Consider the following 20,840-nt stretch of genomic DNA (forward strand, 5'->3'; position numbering starts at 1 on the left):
TTTGTTATTGTTATCTATTGGGGGGTGGGTCGGAGGAACCGCATCGTGTCCATCTAGTTTTAGAACCCTCTCTCCTCAGAACCATGTACAGGTTCAGGTGATGATGCCTCAATGTCCTGGGACCGTAGGATCTGAGGGGCCCGTGTGTGTCCAGGTGATAACTGATTCCACAGACAGACAGACAGACAGACAGACAGACAGCCTGCTCCATCTACTCCTGAGTTTAAGGCCATGGAGCAGGAGCCCACCGATTACACAACAGCTACTTCAAAGCAAAAACATTTTTTTAAAGTGGTCTTTAAGGATGTGATCTGTTGCTGCCTCATACAGTCTCTGGGTTTGAGCCCAGACCCCTGGCAACTCAATCTGGGCCTCAATGGCTGAGCTGATGTAGTACCCTGGTCTTCCACAGGGTGGCAAAGTATCTCCTCTTTTCTTCACCTTCATTTGCTCTTCGTTGGCTCGTCTTTGCTTTTCGTCTAGACCAGTGGTTAGCGCCGACAGCTACAGCAGCGGCGGCCACAGCAGTGTTGACTCACTCCATCAGAGCCCATGCATCATCCTTCCTCTTCCTCTTCCCTCTCATCATAATCATCATCATCCTCTTCATCATGAGACCTCACGGTTGCCCGCCTCACCTCCTCTTCCTCCTTCCTGATCGGTCTCTCTCCGGTCGTCTCCTCCTCCTCCTCCTCCTCCTCCTTCCTCTCCTCCTCCTCCTCCTCCTCCTTCCTCTTCGTCTCCTCCCTCTCCTCCTCCTCCTCGCTCCCTCAGGGCAGCGAGGAGCACCTTGAGCACGGTGTTCTCGGCCAGCAGGCCTCGCGAGGCGTCGGCCAGCTCGCGCAGGCGCCCCACGGCCTCGGCCAGCTCGCGGCTCTTCTCGCGCCGGCGCTCCTCCAGCTCGTCGCCGCGCCGACGCAGCTCGCCGTTCTCGGCCGCCAGCGCCCGGGCCTGGAACGCCAGCGCGCGTCTCTCCCGCCACACGCCCGCCAGCTGCCGCGAGAGACGACCGTGCGCCCGGTGGAGAACCCGCACCTCGCCGCGGAGGGCCCGCACCTGCGCCTCCAGGAGGGAGCGGGCTGCCGAGGATGAAGAGGAGGAAGAAGAGGAAGAGGAGGAGGAGGAGGAGGAGGAGGAGGAGGAGGAGGGTTCCACAGGGTGGGGGTCATCGGTGGTGTGCGTCAGGACGAAGCGGAGCAGGTTGGGGAGCGTGAAGCGCACGTCGTCGGCGAACTTCACACTCAACTGCTTCCTGGTGGGAGAGAAAATGGAGATATGAGCAAGTAAGGAAGACACATAAGATGTCTATATAACTTCAGAACCCCTTCGAAGTAATACTGAGGAGAGAGAACATTCACGTGTGTGTGTGTGTGTGTGTGTGTGTGTGGGGAGAGAGAGGAAGGGAGAGTGAGAGAGAGAGGGAGAGGGAGAGAGAAAGAGAGAGAAATAATCATTTCTGAACATTGCCTCTCCATTAAATCTGTCATCACGATGGAGTTTTACTATGGTTTCATGTGAGCGGCTGCTTTCTGTTTTACCTTAGAACATACAGTACATCTGTTCATGCACACAAACATAAAGACCCCCCCCCCCCCCACACACACACACACAAACACAAAAAGAGACAGACACACACACACACACACACACACACACACACACACACACACACACACACACACACACACACACACACACACACACACACACACACACACACACACACACACACACACACACACACACACACACACACACACACACACACACACACACACACACACACACACACACACACACACCTGTACCTGTGTCTAGGGAAGAGCAGAATGGAAGGGAAGTGGTCCACCATGAATTCCCAGGGCAGATCATTACTGGCAACGTTCACCCTGGCAACCGCAAGCACATGAAACAAACAACGCTGACTCACTTGTCACAATGCATACAATTACAGAGTCGTACAATAGCAAAGTGGCCACTCTAGGTGGGCAGTGCAGAATCTGAAGCACTAGACTGTTCTCTGACTGCCACCCACACACTCATTCCACCGTCTGACCATATAGCTCTTCATCAGAGACATGTAATAAAAAGAAAATCCCAAAATGATTGCAGAAATCACTGCTACTGATTTGTCTCTCATAAATGAGCCCAGAGAAGAGGGCCTGCTAGGTGATGCGCACCTGATCTACTACACAAGCTTCACTACACATGCTCTTTCATTTTTTACAATTTTTGCGAGTGATTTTTATGTTTGTAAGATATATGCGTGTACTGTATGTGTGTTTTGTTTGTTGTGTTATGGTTGTATAAGCTACTGGATGCCTAAAATTTCCCTCGGGATGAATAAAGAATCTATCTATGTTTCTATCTATCTAATTATCTATCTATCTATCTATCTATCTATCTATCTATCTATCTATCTATCTATCTATCTATCCATCCATCCATCCATCACAGCTTCTTCCTCACTAGACAGGAACAATTTACAAGCACCTCACTACCCTCTATCGTCTCTGTCCTTTTGAACCTCAACTGTGTTTCCCATGTTTCATGCTATGTTATGTTTGGCAGGCATTTATGTCCAAAGTGACATGCAATATATAAACACTACATTATTAGTTAAAAGAAAAATCCGGCGAGATTTCACTAGATCTAGATCTAGTATTGACAGTATGAAAAAAACAAAACAAAAAAAAATTGGTTTTACCTAGCTCAAGTTAAACGTCTGTGAGCTTCCATGTACATGCCCCCAGAGTGTAGTGCTGTAGCTGCCCCATGTACATGCCCCCAGAGTGTAGCACTGTAGCTGCCCCATGTACATGCCCCCAGAGTGTAGTGCTGTAGCTGCCTGGCTGCGTTAGCTGCTGGCTGTAGCAACTCAAGCTAGGTAAAACCGATTTTGTTTTTTTTCCTTCAGAGATCTATGTGAAAGCTCGCCGGATTTCTCCTTTCAATAAAAGTCGAAAAACAATAGTTGAAAAGCCTAAATTAATAAGCCTTATAATAATAGTAATAATAAACAACAACAATAATAGAGTCATTCTATAATTTAGGGCACATTTTGCGTAAAAAAAATAAATCTATATTGAGTCAGTTTTGAACAGTAATGCATATTATGGCAACCTTTCACCAATAACAGTGCTTGATATACATACTTTAGAGTCTAAGACCCAGTGTATCCATAACATATTGACTAAATGTCTCCCATCTCCCATGAGACTCACCTGGCCACGGTGAACCTGCGGTTGCTCTGGAGGAGGCGGGTCAGCTGGAGGAGGACATGGTTCAACACGGAGCAGAAGCCACACCAGTTAGTGTAGTACAGGAGCAGCACGTCCTGGAGGAGAGAGAGAGATGGAGAGAGGAGAGGAGAGAGAGGGATGGAGGGAGGAGAGGAGAGGGAAGGAGGGAGAGAGGAGAGGAGAGAAGGAGGGAGGGGAAGAGAGGGAAGGAGAGAGGGAGGGAGGAGAGAAGGAGGGAGGAGAGGAGAGGGAAGGAGGGAGAGAGGAGGAGGGACGGAGGGAGGGAGGGAGGAGAGAAGGAGGGAGGGGAAGAGAGGGAAGAGAAGAGAGATGGGGGAGGAGAAGAGAAAGATAGAGGGAAGGAAGGAAGGGATGAGAGAAATGCAGGGGGAGAGAGGGGGGGGTAGAGTAAGTTTACACTCTGGTGCGGTTTGTACATGACTTTGACAAAGACACTTATCTAAAATGTGTCTTCTAAAATAAAGCAGCATATTACAAGGAACTCCTTGGGTGTATTAGTTTTTATAGGGGGTTGTACGTCAACAACACATATATCCTCAGGCAGTGTTTGTTTGTACACTAAGCCAATATTTACATCTGAAATAACACTGATAAACTGTCATACAATAACACAAAATCATTCACCTAAATAATCAAAAATGGCTTTACATTACTGCATGTAATCCAGCTTTGACAACTAACTGAAATTAATTTAATCAATCCTTACCCTTTTGGGGTCCATAACAATGTCCAGGAAGGTGTCTGTTGTCACTTCCTGAATGAAGGATTGTGGGGGTTGAGGTCTTTTGTCGCCGACTAGATGCCTCTTTAAATGGCTATGAGGTGTGCTGAAGTTCTGGATGAAGGGTTCTAGAGTAGGAAGACAAGGTCATATGAGGTCATTCTCTCTCCCTTAAAGAACACTAGGAACTAGAACATGAAACCAACTAAAGCATCTGAATGATAAACCAACCAACTGAATGATGAAGCCTGCTATCTATGACTGTAATCGCCCTGGCCCATTACAAAAGGCTGTATAGATGGATGAATGGAATGGCATTGCATGATTTCAGTTTCGATTCCGTTGTGATTATACATGGAGCAAGTTTTTGAACAATGGGCGTTGTGATGACACATACCCGAAGTTTTTTTTGTAACAGACTAATCAGAAAATGCCGTACTCTTTTTCATGTGTTTTTTTTTTTACTTCTCTGCTCCCACACACTATTTTAAGACTAATGGCTCTTGTGTATGGAATCAATTTTGTGTCAAAAAAATTAAAGAATACTTATAAAATAGCAAGCAAAAAAAATCAAATCAAAATACCAAATAGAAAAAATCAAACAAAATTTTTTAACTCAATTAAAAAATACAAGATTGCCATGAAATCATTTGGGTAACCGTGTAACATATTTGTCTTTGCCTCTTTCTCAGTTTTGTTTGCTGCTGTTTTCTTTGATTACGATTCCAGCTTTCTTGTTTGCGCTCCCTGACTTTTTGATTGCGGTTTTGACACAAACGTGTCTGGGGGTTGGGATTTCCTTGGGTGCATTCCCATTGGCTTATTTATGTTTGACGGACAGCTAAGCAAGCGTATTGCGAATGCCGTACTCTGCTTCTGATTGGTTGTAACAACGTCATCCTAGGTAAGGCAGGACATAGGCAAGTTTACGATTCAGTTTATTATTAACAATTGTAACTATTACTGATTGTACATTGTTGTTTACAGGAGCAAGTACGAACTGAGTTCTTACAAAGAATACAACAAGCTCCAGGTTAAATAACACGTAGGTCGTCAGTACAATCCAACTTATCCGAGAGTGTAGTCTGAACAGCCCGTTAAGAGGAATCTTCATCTTGAGCCATGCTCGGTGACTGGCTAACGTTACTGTCCACAAGCACGGTAGCAGTGTTTCCTCTACGTTGATTTGGTAGTGGCGGCCCCCCACGGTTTAATTTTCTTCCCCCACGGTATCAGAAATGGGGCAGACGCACAATAGTCGCAGTTGCCTTTCAAAATTCATTGTGCAGACCTGTTGTAGATTCTCCAAATATACAGCTCAATCACAACTGAAAATAATGCCTCATTGTGTGTGAATAGAGGTGAATACATATAACTGTTTGTGTTGCAGCGAAGTGTCAGTTGTCAGTTCCGTGGGACGGGGGGGCGGTGGGGTTGTTCGGACAGGCCTGCCCCCACTGCTTAAAAAAATCCTAGAGGAAACACTGCGGTAGCCTCGCCTGGAGCCCAGCTCAGCCAAGTCAAGCCTCTGTCTAACACAAACACGGAGCGGTTTACCTTGAGCCCAGCTCGGTAACCTCTAGTCCCAGTCAAGCACAATCACAACAGCCTTGCCTTGAGCCCCGCTCGGTAACCGGCTAGCTCACGTCAAGACACACCGCCTCGCCTTGAGCCCCGCTCGGTAGGCTAGCTAGTAGCTAACATTCCATTCCTGCTGGGCAACATCTAATAGATAGCCGAGGTCTACTGCTTCATTTCTCAACATTAAGAGGAATCTTTGTTGTATTCTTTGTAAGAACTCAGTTCGTACTTGCTCCTGTAAACAACAATGTACAATCAGTAATAGTTACAATTGTTAATAATAAACTGAATCGTAAACTTGCTTAGCTGTCCGTCAAACATAAATAAGCCAATGGGAATGCACCCAAGGAAATCCCAACCCCCTGACCTATGCCCCCGACACGTTTGTGTCAAAACCGCAATCAAAAAGTCAGGGAGCGCAAACGAGAAAGCTGGAATCGTAATCAAAGAAAACAGCAGCAAACAAAACTGAGAAAGAGGCAAAGACAAATATGTTACACGGTTACCCAAATGATTTCATTGCAATCTTGTATTTTTTAATTGAGTTAAAACATTTTGTTTGATTTTTTCTATTTGGTATTTTGATTTGATTTTTTTTGCTTGCTATTTTATAAGTATTCTTTAATTTTTTTGACACAAAATTGATTCCATACTTGTGTACCATTGTCCCCTGACTAACTCTGGGTTAAGTGCCTTGCTCAAGGGCACAACGGTGGAAGCCGGGAATTGAACCCACAACTTCTCATCCTACTGTGTGCTGTTGTACCTAGTGTGTCCATTAGGCGTCCTCTGTGATCCAGAACATAGTGAGTCTCGTCTTGGAGGTCCACAATCGCAGCGAAAGTGCGATCGCTGTTGTTCCGGTTCCCTGGCGCTCCGAGCCGGGTGGCGAGCTCCCAGTGCAGGTGCGAGTCCAGCAGGTAGAACCGCAGCGTCTTGTTCGTCCGACAGCGGAGCCCCGCGATCCCGTCGCCCAACGGGCAGTCGTCCGCAGCCGCGGAGGCCGCTGTCGCGGAGGCGTTGGCGGGCTCGCTCGGGGAGACCCGCGACTCCTGCGACTCGTCTGAAGAGGCACGGGTGCGGTTTCCCATCTTGGCCAGCAGGGGGCCACAGCAGGCACTGTAGTGGCTGAAGGGGTTGTAGGTGTTGCGGACGTTGCTGCAGGTGGGGGCGAGCAGGGCGGGCGGCGTGTGGGTGTGGGCGTGGGGGGTGAGGCGCCCGCCCGAGATGGACAGGTGCCGCAGGTAGGACTCCAGCGCCGCCTCCAGCTCCAGCACAGAGCAGCGGTGGGAACCACGAGCGCCGCGGTCAACGATCCCGTTTCCGCCCCCGTCTGGGGACGCCGGGTTCGCCGAGGCCACCGCAGCAGGTCCGTCGGAGCGGTTCAGGCAGAGCTCGCAGACGTTCTGGGCAGAACCGGACACTGAGCTCCAGCCGGGCAGCACCAGGGTGTTGCAGCAGAGCGGACCCACCGGGACGCGGGAGACCCCGACGCCGCCCTTAGTGTACTGTGAGATCAGATCCTCTGGACACGAGTGATAGCGCACGGCAATCTCCGCAATCTGGGAGAAGAAAATAAAACACACACACAATCATCAGATTAATAATCGGCTATGAAAACAATCATTAGTGGCAGCCCTACCATAGTGAATAACTACTATATATAGTGGCTATTCTCTATTGTACACACACACACACACACACACACACACACACACACCAGATTAATTGACTATGAAAACAATCATTAGTGGCAGCCCTACCATAGTGAATAACTACTATATATAGTGGCTATTCTCTATTGTACACACACACACACACACACACACACACACACACCAGATTAATTGACTATGAAAACAATTATTAGTGGCAGCCCTATCATAGTGAATAACTACTATATATAGTGGCTATTCTCTATTGTACACTATGCAGGGAGTGGATGGACGTTTCCCACCCAGGGCATGTCTCCCTACAAGTATAACATTGTAAAACAACCACCGATCCCCAATCCAGGCGAGCTCCAATCAAAACCACCGTAGCCATAGGCAGGTGGGCGGGCTCCTCACCTGCTCCTGCAGCGGGTGATTGGCTGCCAGCGGGTCATGTGGCAGGAAGAGGAGGAGCGCGGGGCCCTTGCGGAGCTCCTGCTCCAGGCTGCGGCTCTTGGCGCCGGTCTGGGGCACCCAGGGCAGCAGGCTCTCCCGGTGCTGGAACACCCAGCTGCAGATGTTCTCCGCTGTGAAGTTACGCTCCCAACGCGGGAAGATCTGCACACAGGAGGAGGAGGAGGAGGAGGAGGAGGAGGGAGAGGATGAAAACAGGGAAATGTGGGGAGGAAGAGATGGAGAAGGGAGGTGGGGGGAGAGGAGGAGGAGAGAAGGAAATGGAGGGAGGAAGAGAAAGATGAAAGAGGAGAAGGAGGCAGAAGAGATCATCCAAGCTATTGTGTTTCTATTGGTTATTGGTATTCTATGTTGTTAAGTTGCTTTGGGTGAAGGTGTTTACTACGCAAACATAAATATAAACACAATAGGTATTGTAGTAACGGTGGTTTAACAAGTCTATTGATGACAATCATAAAAATAACAGTGGTATTCATTGTAACCATAGAAACAGAGGAGTAATGGTAACTGCAGTTACCATAGTGACAGCAGTAATACTATCAGCTTTTGCTTGTGCGGTCATCCTCTCTGTAACCTCGTGAACTACTTGACTGGTGTTTGCACATTAGTACTGAGTGTGGCATTGAGAAACTCACCAGGGAGGAGTTGAAGTGTCTGTGGAGGTAGACCGTCTCATCCTCCTGGACTGAGATGGCCTCCGCTACCCTGCGATTGGTCACCACGCCAAAACGCACCACCCCCTGAAAATCTGGACCAGTGAGAGAACAGCGTGATGAGACCCGAGATCGAATTTGCCAGAATTGCAAGAACATGGCACGTCCTTCAATCAAGACCGCACCAGGTGGTATGGCATCGGTCTGCCAGAACATGAGGTAATGTGTAGAGTTTTTATGCTCACTTCTTTACACAGCATCATGCTGCGGTTGATGTATGGTTATAGTTTGGTTGTTGTATCATAATAGTATAGTATATTTATTTTATAGTTAATGTATGCTTAGGTTATGGTTAATTTATGGTTATGGTATAACTAATGTATGGTTACAATATGGGTAATCAATAGTTGATATATGGCTTATGTATAGTTATGGTTTGGTTATTCTGCAGTTAATGCATGGTTATGATATAGTTGTACGGTTGATGAGTGGGTTGTTAATGCATGGTTATGATATAGTTTTACGGTTGATGAGTGGGTTGTTAATGCATGGTTATGATATAGTTTTACGGTTGATGAGTGGCTTGTTAATGCATGGTTATGGTTATGATATAGTTGTACGGTTGATGAGTGGCTTGTTAATGCATGGTTATGATATAGTTGTACGGTTGATGAGTGGTTTGTTAATGCATGGTTATGGTATAGTTGTACGGTTGAGGAGTGGCTTGTTAATGCATGGTTATGGTTATGATATAGTTGTACGGTTGATGAGTGGCTTGTTAATGCATGGTTATGACATAGTTATACGGTTGATGAGTGGGTTGTTAATGCATGGTTATGATATAGTTGTACGGTTGAGAAATGGCTTGTTAATGCATGGTTATGGTTATGATATAGTTGTACGGTTGATGAGTGGCTTGTTAATGCAAGGTTATGATATAGTTGTACGGTTGATGAGTGGTTTGTTAATGCATGGTTATGGTTATGATATAGTTGTACGGTTGAGGAATGGCTTGTTAATGCATGGTTATGATATAGTTGTACGGTTGATGAGTGGCTTGTTAATGCATGGTTATGATATAGTTGTACGGTTGATGAGTGGCTTGTTAATGCATGGTTATGATATAGTTGTACGGTTGATGAGTGGCTTGTTAATGCATGGTTATGATATAGTTGTACGGTTGATGAGTGGCTTGTTAATGCATGGTTATGATATAGTTGTACGGTTGATGAGTGGCTTGTTAATGCATGGTTATGTTATAGTTGTACGGTTGAGGAGTGGCTTGTTAATGCATGGTTATGTTATAGTTGTACGGTTGATGAGTGGCTTGTTAATGCATGGTTATGGTTATGATATAGTTGTACGGTTGATGAGTGGGGTCTCACCTCTCTTGAGGGCTTGCAGGGCTGATGAGAGGAAGGTGATGTAGCCTGGAGGCTGAGGGGAGGAGTTGAACTCGAAGAACCCCACCACCCCTGTCTGGACACACACACACACACACACACACACACACACACACACACACACACACACACATATTTTAGAGAACAAAGTAATAAAACAGTGACATAACTCCTGCTTGAGTACATTACATAACAAGGTGCAAGCATATAAAAGAGGATCATATGAAGAGTTTGTATAATCACCATTATAATGAATTTTCATTAATAATTAATAATACATTTTGTTTTCCAAGTAATTTCAGTAGAACTGTATAATGGTATTGTTATTTGATTTATCTTTACTCAATCAAAACAACACAATTGAAATTTGACTTCAATGTTTTTGAAAATGGAGATAAAGCATTTTGGAACCAAACTCTTCAAATGATTCTGCAGAGTTTGCAACAATACGCCAACACAGGTATGCAGTGACAGTTCAAAATTAGGTAAACATTTTTACAAAACAGATGTGCTACATGTGTTCAGGCGTTGCTTAGGGGTGTTATTTGATTGGTTGCTTCAACACCCCAGATGAGAGTCGTGTAATTTGATTGGCTGTTGAACTCAAATATCAACAACCTTTCACTAGGTTCAACAACTGTATACCTTTAAGCTCACACAAACAACAGTTTTTTTAAAACGGATATATAGCATTTTGGAACCATATCATATGTAGTAAACAGGTCACAACAATCACAGATATCACTGAATTCATTGCTCAGATGCAAGCTAGAGAGTTCAAGTGCACATGTTGAGCAATAACTTATTTTCATTAGAAATTCTCATTTGATCAATTTGTGATGAGACTTGTAATAACACTTCTTTCTTTCTCTTTTTCTCTTTCTTTCTTTCTTTCTACACAACCAACCTTAAACACCCACTTTAATAAATCCTACTAAAAATTGTCTATGCCTCAAAGTAGGTCATTTCATTTTAATTTCCTGTAAAGCTATGCCCCAGGCTGTTATAAGCCAGGTGTCATGAGAGACTTAACTAACGCCCTTGGGCATTTTAAAAGGCCCCATTGTTGCTACTGTCAAAACGGGCCTATTTTGCCCTCTAAAGATAGAAGAATGATTATGGAAACAGCTTTTTGTTCCCACACTGTGTCTGCCACACAAATGACTCTTATGTTTCGCCAGCATGGGGCAGTATGCAAAGGTTTGAACAGCAGGGATTGCACTGCTGTGTTACGCTGAGGCAGACAGCGAAGAGGAAAGCAAGAGGATTTAGGCAAATAACTGAGACAGTTTGGCTACATGTAGAAGCAACGCCACAACGGACTTGGGTAGTGGTTATCCACAAATTAAAATTCTTAATGAAATAGTCCACAAATTAGAAAAGTAGCAACTGGAAAAACATAATAATACAATTTTCACATTGTATTACAGATATGTATATTATATTGTTAGTATTTTGCTATTGTTAGTGTTCTTATTTAAAAAAGAAGAAGAAATGGGCATAGTACACAACTAGACCTAAATTATATTACAGTGCAAAGACATGCCTAAAAATATCCTGTGCAGGGCTGAATCAGAGCCGCCAAAAGTGTTTTTTTAGACATCAACCCAGGAATTCACCAGGGGCCTGTACTACGAAGCGGGGTTTCTGGCTTATCTGGGTAACTTCGAGAGTAACTTGATCACGTGTGGCGTAACTTCCCGATTAACCCGTACTACGAAAGGTGGATAGGTTTTAACCGAGGTATGCTGCCATGGCAATTTACGCTGCATCTCAAACCTGCTCCGACCAGGTTATGTTCTTGGTTAACCCGAGGTTTCCGTTAACCACACCCTTTATAAGTACCACCCCTCCACTAACAATTTCTCCCGAGACATGTCGGCGTACCTGGATGATCCATACGACATTGGAGCGCAAATCGTGAGGGACTCTCTTCGCAGGGCGAGGGGTTTTAGAGACCGCCAGAAAATATATATAGCCTACCCGGACGATATTCTCTATGAAGATATAGATTGTCAGCCGAGGGAATTCGTTATCTTTGTCAGATGATCTAGGAAGACGTCTCATAGCAATGCCCATACGTGGACATTCATGTATTCAATCAGTGATGCAAGAATACTGTATGTCCTAAAATAAATCGGACATAGGCCTACAGTATGCTGAACATCTGAGCAAGAATAGCCTAAAATAAATCGCACATAGCCTACAGTAGGCCTAATAAATAAAAATCACCATTTTAACAAACTTGTTGAATTGAATGTCATATTACTGTAGGCTACCCTGCACATAAAGGCTACACATTTCCACAGCACCAGAATCCGACCGAATGCCTCCCTCAACCCCCTCCATAATCGGCCTTCCACTATTATTTGCGATGGCCAACTCCTCTGCTACTGTAAAACACTCTGGTGCCTTACAGTAGTGTTCAAAGACACCTTTTTCTTGTTAGCTGTAAAACAGAGGTCAAGTGAAGGCTATAATCATAGGCCTACATATTTTCATAATTAAGAAATATTAATGCAAGCTATGACTATATAAACCACTATTCTGAATAATGTGTTTGTGTTTCATTTTCACCTGCTGCCATGTGCGTTTGGCAATGGTGTTGCATCTGAAATGTTCACAGGATTAGGCATACACTAAATCAGTCAATGGGGCTACTTAAACATTCAATTATCCTTATTACTGTAATCTATATGCCCACTTCTAAATTGTGTTGCATCTGTAGGCATTTCTATGAACTCAAAATAAGCAATTTAATTATTTCAACTCATTAAATACATTCCGCAAGCTATTAATCCTCCGTATGTGAAGATCATGTGGAAATAAAACTTTACTTTTAGGATCTGCAATACGTTGCCAACAGCCTTGCCAGCTTGCTTTGTTCACTGCCGACGTATTTGATTTTTGTCGTAGAGTGGGTTTTAATTCCTCATAACTTGTCATAATAATTGTGCATTCCCCATCCGTAAAATAAGATGAATGCGTCATCACTGAAAGTGGTGATTTGCGCTGCAACCCGCCCCTTTTATGTGAACGCGCACAAACTCCAATGAGGTTAACCCCGGCTCAACAAATCAACTTCATAATCAGCGTCGTAGTACCGATTAACACCACTAAAGATAACCAGGTTTTGTCAACCCCGGTTTAACAAAGTAACCCTGGGTTACATCTGGGTAGGTTAAGCTCCCTTCGTAGTACAGGCCCCAGGAGCGCCCCTGTAAGCCACAACAGTACTGATCTAGAGAGATAAGGCAACGGTGTAGTCACTCCCCCGACAGGTCAAACCAAGGGGCAGGACACCTGCCAAACTAGTTTGGTGACATGTCATGCCATTGTTTTCAGTACACCCACCCACTTCACCCAGCTCAAGCATCCAAGCACACCCACACAAACATTCAAGGTTAGCACAGTTGAGCAATTCCACGTCAAACCAGATAAGGCTGCTGATGAACCGTCTCAGACTTCTTGTCTGTAGCATTAATTGGGTCCCAAAATCGAGGCCTGCTAAATATTTCTTTTCAAATCCTATGTATATCATATCATCTCAGTTTTAGCCTGAAAAACATGTGTGGAAAGACATGTTTGGGCATTAATATTTAGAAAAATATTATTCATAGCCAGCAAAAACTTTGTAGGTTGGAAGATAACCATGTTCTCAGTATGACCGAATCACTACCAGTTTGTAAAGTGTGCTCACTGATTTTCTATACGGTCTGAGATTTTAGAAAAAAAAGTGTAAAAAGAGAGACTGGGCTTGTAGAATAGCACCTGAGCATGTTTCTGACAGACCAACATTGCAAACCCTTCCTATGTAAACTAGAGCTGCAATGATTAATCGATTAGTTTTTGACTATTAAATTAATCATCAACTATTTTGATAAGATTAATCGATTAAGATTAATAGATTATGAAAATAATTAGTTAGTTGCAGCTCTAATCTGTCATCTTTCAGAGGTTTCCAGGTTAAGGCATTTTTGAGAGTATATATCTACAAAACATCAAGGATAAAAACTATGAAAACAAATGTAATTGAAAAAAAAATATATTTTTAAGGTGTTAGTTTTAGGAACTGAACATGATGTAGACAAACTGAGCAAAATGGACCAGGCAAATGTAGTGTTTGAAAACCAAAGCAAAACAAAGCAAAACATTGGTACTTTGTTAAACTCTATTAAAGAAGCACTCCGTTTCATGGTGTTTCTAGCCATCTACATCACAGTACGTAATTTCACGGTTCCATGCATGAAGTGATGAAGCTAAGTGGAGCTGGGGATTCTATTTTCACTGCGTCCCTAAAAGCGCCCTGATATAGGGCAGCCTCATGTGTCGTGACACTTTTCACAGCATCTCAACACGAAACATGAGGGGGTGTCATTTCTCAGTGCCGACGCTTGTTTTGAAATCAGAAAAATTCTAATGAAAAGGTCACCTGTCCAAACGTGTACGAGCCACAGTGTCAGCTCAGGAAAGACTACGGAACGTCACAAAATGCCTTATTTTACACACAAGCGTGCAAGCATGCACACACACACACACAGAGAAAGAGAAAGAGAAAGAGAGAGAGAGAGAGAGAGAGAGAGAGAGAGAGAGAGAGAGAGAGAGAGAGAAAGAGAGAGAGAGAGAGAAAGCAAGAGACAGACAAATGCAAAAAGCTATGATTGGTCCTGAGCCTGGAACATCAAACTGTATGATGCACATCACTACGTATGATGCTCATTGACCTAAAAAAAGTATGTCTCTGCAGACTGACCTAAAGAAAAAACCTCTTTCAACAGCACCACGCATACAAACTGCCATTCTTTCACAGACTATATCAATAAATTAGGATTGAATTGAGACCAAACCAGGCGATAAAGAGGCCAGTTAACCCAGAGGAAAGCCCTAATCAATCAAACTATGGTTATGTTCAAGACCAACTTTACCAACAGGATGTCAAACTAATAATGTAAAACAAAAAAAGAAACTGCATCTGAATCGCCTGCTTACATTTATTTCACCAATAACAGTATGCCATCCACAGAAGCTGCCACCACCACCGCTGGTGATGGTGATGAATGAGTAGTGAGGTGATGGTGATGCAGTAGCGTTACCTCATGGTAGGGGGGCAGTAGCGTTACCTCATGGTAGGGGGCAGTAGCGTTACCTCATGGTAGGGGGGCAGTAGCGTTACCTCATGGTAGGGGGGCGGTAGGGGGGCAGTAGCGTTACCTCATGGTAGGGGGGCGGTAGGGGGGCAGTAGCGTTACCTCATGGTAGGGAGGCAGTAGCGTTACCTCATGGTAGGGGGGCAATAGCGTTACCTCATGGTAGGGGGGCAATAGCAGTAGCGTTACCTCATGGTAGGGGGGCAGTAGCGTTACCTCATGGTAGGGGGGCAATAGCGTTACCTCATGGTAGGGGAACAGTAGCGTTACCTCATGGTAGGGGGGCAATACTCATGGTAGGGGGACAGTAGCGTTACCTCATGGTAGGGGGGCAATAGCAGTAGCGTTACCTCATGGTAGGGGGGCAGTAGCGTTACCTCATGGTAGGGGGGCAGTAACGTTACCTCATGGTAGGAGAGGAAGTCCTCGAGGATGTCCCTGGACGGGAGATACGTGAGAGGGGTGACGACCTTCTGGATAAAGCGCTCCACATAGAGTGCAGTGAAGGGACCCTTATACTCAATGGGCCCAAACCTGAGAGAGAGAGGGGGGGGGGGGGGGGACGTTATTTGACATGTTTTGATGTTTGCAAAACTGTTTCTATTTTAATGGCCCTGCCAATAAAGCTTTGAGTTGTTTCAAATCAACATTAATTCTATACTTCGACCTATACTTTAACCAGAACAGACAATGCTCAGTCTCCAGGGTGCTGTTAACCTCACCATACCAAACACAAACTCAGAATCGTTCATATATTCATATCTACATCAGGAGTCATCTACAAACAGTGAGGAGTCAGTCAGTCAGTCAGTCATACAGTCAGTCCATTGGCGGCAACATTGTTTCCGGTACCTTCTGTAGTAGATGTGGATGACGGGGTACTGGTAGAAGTTCTTCTGTCGCCGGCACTTCCCCTGGTTCCACCAGCAGTTCACTGCCACAAACAGCACCTGCACAGCCAAGAGGCCCCGTTGCCGTCAACAACAACACAAACAACAAACAACAACAACCACTCAAACAACAACACAAACTGTCACAATGACGAGTGGTGACCAGTGCACCTGGTTTACTCATCAATCTCACAGCGCTGGGGAGTCTAGTGGGAAAATTAAAGGTTTCACTTGACCATAATGGAGAGTTTATGCACTCACTCAACAATGGAGGAGCAGGTGCAAAACCACATACAAGCACCTACCACACACACACACAGAGATGTGCTAAATCCAATAAATATTTGAGTGCAAAGACTGCACACTCAAACACAGACACAGAGACACACACACACACACAGACACACACACAGACACAGACAAACACACACCTTGTATAGGCTGTTCTTCTAACCCTCCAGCTGAACGAATACAACTTATCCATCGCTGACATCCCTTTGCGTCAAGCTAATGTACGAAGAGACTGTACTCAAAGGCGTAAGCAAATACTCCACTACATTCAACACCTTCACACACAAACAGCACACAGAGACATATGGGCATATACAAATGTAGAGCTGTCTAATGTTTCACTAGACAAACAGACCTCAAAAGAGGCAGGCAACAAAGGATAACCACCCAGACAGCCATTAAAGGGCACAGAGAAGGAACAGCCTGCAAGTACCAATAAGCACAACAAACACACATCGCACCATCAATCATTTACACACACACACAGAGAGAGAGAGAGAGAGAGAGAGAGAGAGAGAGAGACAGAGACACACACACCCACACACAACCTACTCTTACTTATCTTAGCAATCACCATGCACATTAGCACACATATTGCATCACCCCGCTACACACAACATACTCATGCACACCACTGCACAAACATACACACCACTGCACAAACACACACAGCACAACTGCACACACACACCACTGCACACACACACACACAGCACTGCACAAACACACACAGCACAACTGCACACACACACACACCACTGCACACACACACACACAGCACTGCACACAGATGCAGACGCTGAGACAGAGACAGGCACAGGCACGTGCACACGCACACACACACACACGAACACACACACACACACACACGCACGCGCTCTGTCGGCTCACCTCGTGGCCGAGGCGCTGGGCCACGTGCTGCAGCTGGTCGCGGGCGGCCACAGAGTGCGCGCACCAGGGCGCGTAGAAGAAGACCAGCGAGACCTCGGCCAGCGCCCTCAGTCGCTCCACCTGCTCCAGCTGGCCCAGGTACAGGTCCACCACCGGGGCGTCCGCCGCGAAGAACCGCACCGGCGCCGGAGCCTGGGCCACCACATTCTTCGCCCGGCTGGAAGGGGATAAGAGGAACATTATTGTTTCGTATTTTTTTTCTTTCTTAAAGTGTATTATCTTTTGAGCTTTTGGCCGGTGAGGAGGTAGCCTGGGAATACCCATACGAACCTTTGGCAAATTTGGGATTTGTTCTGCAGGTCCGTCTGGCCCAGAGGCCATTGAAGCCCATTTCCAATGTCCCTAAAACACGGGCATGCAAATACAATCGCTAATCCGGCATGGGCGTATATCTCTTTGGAATTGAGTAAACATCTGCATTTAAATCCTTCGTTTAAGAGACGATTTATGAAACGATTTGGTAAGAGTTTATTGCACCAATTTAGGTTTAATTTCACTTACGCTATTTACGCCCCTGCTCCTGCTCGAAGTTGCAAGTCAATTAGCCTTTTCCAGGCCCACTCGCAATTACAATTGAGACTTTACATTTGACGACCTGTTTAGGTTTTTGACAGTGAGGAGTGACAGGAAGTGAGTAGGAGAGAGAAGGAAATGGAGCGGGATCATGAAATGACCGTGGGTCGGATTCAAAGTGCCCACGTGGTGGCCAGTGGCTTGTGGCACAGTGTCCCCCCAAGATCCATTTACTGTCAGTGGAAATTGTTAAAGGATGTATTGTTACATCATGGGTTTCGGCTTCTCTTCTCTTGCAGCAATAAATAATGCAAGTGTTAAGTAATAATGTTGTGGAGGGAGGAACAAACCTAGATAGATAGATAGATAGATACTTTATTGATCCCCAAGGGGAAATTCAAGGTCTGAGGTACCTGAAGTTTGTTTTAAAAAAAAAAAAACTGAATCAATAGCATAATGTTAATGTTAGGTAGGGTATGACTGAGGGCAAAGACTTCTTCACAGGCTACATTTCATATTTATTCATTAAATTCACTCATGTAGCTGATGCCTTTATCCAAAGTGACTTACAGTGAATTTTATTACAAATCCAAAGTGACCAAATAGAAAGAGAGAGTACACTGAGGGGGTGGGGGGGGTGGAGAGATAGAAAGAGAGGGACAGAGAAAGAGAGGGTGGGAAGAAGAAAGAGAGGGGTGAAGAGAAAGGAAGAGACAGTGTGTAGAAAGAAGGGATGGGGTGGTGAGGGAGAAAGAGAGAGAGAGGGAGGGAAAATAACACAGAATGAAAAGGCCCAGAGAGGCATGGAGTACCACTGTCAAAGAGGGATACAGAAGGCAGTGGGGATGTGGGAGACAGAGGATAGAGAGACAGGGGTGGATGAGGGAGGTGTATAGCGATGGACAGACAAAGAGAAAAGAAAGGAGGGTATGGAGGGGGGGTATGAAGGAAAGAGAGAGCAACACAAAGAGATGAAGGGGGAGATGAGGAGGGAAGGGAAGGAAGAGCAGTACAGAGTACAGAAAAAAGACTCAGGGAGGTATATGCTGCTGACTGCAAACTGAAATTTGCAGAAAAGGGGGGCATGCCCTAAATACAGTAGAAGTCCAGCTCCTTCGACTGCGTGTTTGCCAGTGTTTCAGCGTGTCTCGCATTGTGTGCACCAATAAATAAATCCTAAATGTGCATATCTGCATTTCTTGCTGCAGCGAGTTCAACCAGACTTTGGTTCAACTCAGAATCTCCGGGGGGAACTTCCTCACGGTTGAACTTGACGATTCATCTGTCAGAATGCAGAGATGCATCCCCATTGTTGGTTTATGCATTGGTCTGCAGAAGCCTAAAGTCCCTTACAAATGTACCGTGAAGAACCGCAAATCCTTCTTCAGGGTCGAAATCATGAGGTTATGGAGACGAGATTGGATAGAAATGTCTAAGAAGCTGAAAATAACTCGTCCTCCTCCCTAGCCTTCAGGGCCGATTCTCTATCAGGGCAGAGTGTAGTCAACTTTTAATGACTTTTTAACTTGCTGTGAACAGCTTTTGGAACAACTAGCCTAGATTCAAATATCCGGTAAACTTAAATCAATAAACCGTATGGTTGACCAATGTCCGTAGCCTAACTTTGCAGCACAACATTCCATGGCTGGTCTTCGACTAATATGTGCGCCTGTTCAGCATTGTTTACCAATATGACACGTCAGTTATCACGGATATGTCGACTGACAACAGGCAAACATCAGCTAGCAAAGATAGCTAGTTAGATGTCGTAAAGGGGGAGGCATGGACAAATTCCTATCAAACGAACACTCTCAACGACTTGGGAGCGAACTGCTAATAACCCACTCATAAACAATGTCTTGATTGCAAGCTGCTCCGCTGCACAGAGATTAGCCTGATACGTGACGTTGGGTCTGGAGAGAGAGAGGGGCTAAAGGACCGTGTCACGTCACTCTAAAGCCAGTTTTATGACAAATAATAGTGGACATAGCGAATAGTGGACATAGCGAAAGCGCATCAACTCACCTGCAGGTAAATTTGACCGCTAGTATGAGGAGGACGCTTAGCAGGATGGCTCCACACAACAGATCGGGTCTCCGGGCCATCAGATTCACCACCTGCCGGAGATACACCCGCGACCGGCGCAGCATTACAGATCTCGCGCCGTCCCTCCCATTTATTCTCCCCGGTGCGCACGGTGTGCCGACATTTGCCTAAAGGGGTGGGGAACGGATCCGAGCACTCATGAATGGTCGGTTTCTAAAACATTGACCCACCGGCAATAATACGATTTCTCAAACACATATCGGACCAACCTTTCTTCCCCACGTAGTCTTAACACTTCCGCTTAGGCAGGGAGCGTAACCCCGTGTAGCCTAAGGAACCGGACAAATGTCTCAAAAAATGTCAAAACGTAGATAGTGGCACATGGTTATCGTCACATCATCGTATATATTTTTCTGCTCTCAGAGTAGCACAGTAACACTGTCATTAAATGGCTACAACCCATCTTATGCACAGCTGACGAAAAAAAACCCCATAGTTTCATAGGAGGCTCGATACACTCACGAGTAAGTTCTTACTTTGGTGATCAACCCTGAGAGAGAATGCGCCTCACAGCATTCATTGAACTAGTCGCTAGGAGGCGCGCTTTCCCTGATTGAAATGATGGACTATTTGTAGAGAATGTCTTCTCCTTTACAGCTCCCTATCAAAAGGCTAAGTGTATGCACTAATATGAGAATGGCCTATGAAGGGTATGAGAATGGCCTAAGATATGTGTTTGTTATCTTTAGCCTGTTACTGTTGCTCAGGAATCAACGCTAAGCTAAACAAACGTCTTACACTTTTCAATGGGCTATCCTAATAGACCTTTTTACAGAAAAAAAAACCTTGAACAGCAGTATTGTGGTCTAGTGCAATGACTATATGTCTGTTCCACATACTTGCTACGTGGACATTTTCAACCAGTGTCATAGGCTTATGTTTTATATGTCACCTCATTGAGAACTTGTAAAAGTTTTAATCATGACATTCAACGTCCTCAACTTGAATCCACTCATTCATGCTGAGTTATAGGCAAGGTGTTGGAGTTTGTTCTGTGCATGAGTGCAGATGTTAAATGTAAACATGCAGTTTTCGAAACACCAACTCACTGTTTTTACATACATTTGTCTGAGTGCTTCTTTGTTAGGAGTGTGCGTTGCTCTATGGCTGTAGGCTAGTCTCTAACTTGTGAATGCAGTTTCAGCTGTGTCTTTCCGAGAATTTGAGAGGCTGTCCATGTCGCTGACGGAGAAAA

The 20,840-nt window shown here is 45.1% G+C and overlaps 1 protein-coding gene across 2 annotated transcripts; it reads right to left on the reverse strand.

Annotated features, from left to right (window-relative positions):
- On the reverse strand, window positions 1-19,889 carry LOC143126919 (thioredoxin domain-containing protein 11-like). Of its 2 annotated transcripts, XM_076288296.1 has the most exons (13): window positions 19,565-19,889; window positions 17,297-17,368; window positions 16,967-17,183; window positions 15,747-15,844; window positions 15,299-15,428; window positions 9,730-9,823; window positions 8,327-8,439; window positions 7,635-7,835; window positions 6,332-7,127; window positions 3,970-4,112; window positions 3,225-3,337; window positions 1,809-1,889; window positions 1-1,252 (listed from the first exon to the last, which is right to left on the reverse strand). In XM_076288296.1, exons 1-13 carry the CDS (start codon window positions 19,687-19,689, stop codon window positions 610-612), a joined length of 2,826 nt encoding a protein of 941 aa, XP_076144411.1. In that variant the 5' UTR covers window positions 19,690-19,889; the 3' UTR covers window positions 1-609. The 2 variants fall into 2 exon arrangements, with proteins under 2 accessions (XP_076144411.1, XP_076144412.1); XM_076288297.1 differs by lacking the exon at window positions 17,297-17,368.
- Between the last annotated feature and the right edge of the window lie 951 nt (window positions 19,890-20,840).

This window comes from Alosa pseudoharengus, unplaced genomic scaffold, assembly GCF_046254945.1.
Source record: "Alosa pseudoharengus isolate Yale_2024_CS ecotype anadromous, Long Island Sound unplaced genomic scaffold, YU_APseudo_1.1 YU_APseudo_1.1_scf_1, whole genome shotgun sequence".
NCBI lineage: Eukaryota > Metazoa > Chordata > Actinopteri > Clupeiformes > Clupeidae > Alosa > Alosa pseudoharengus.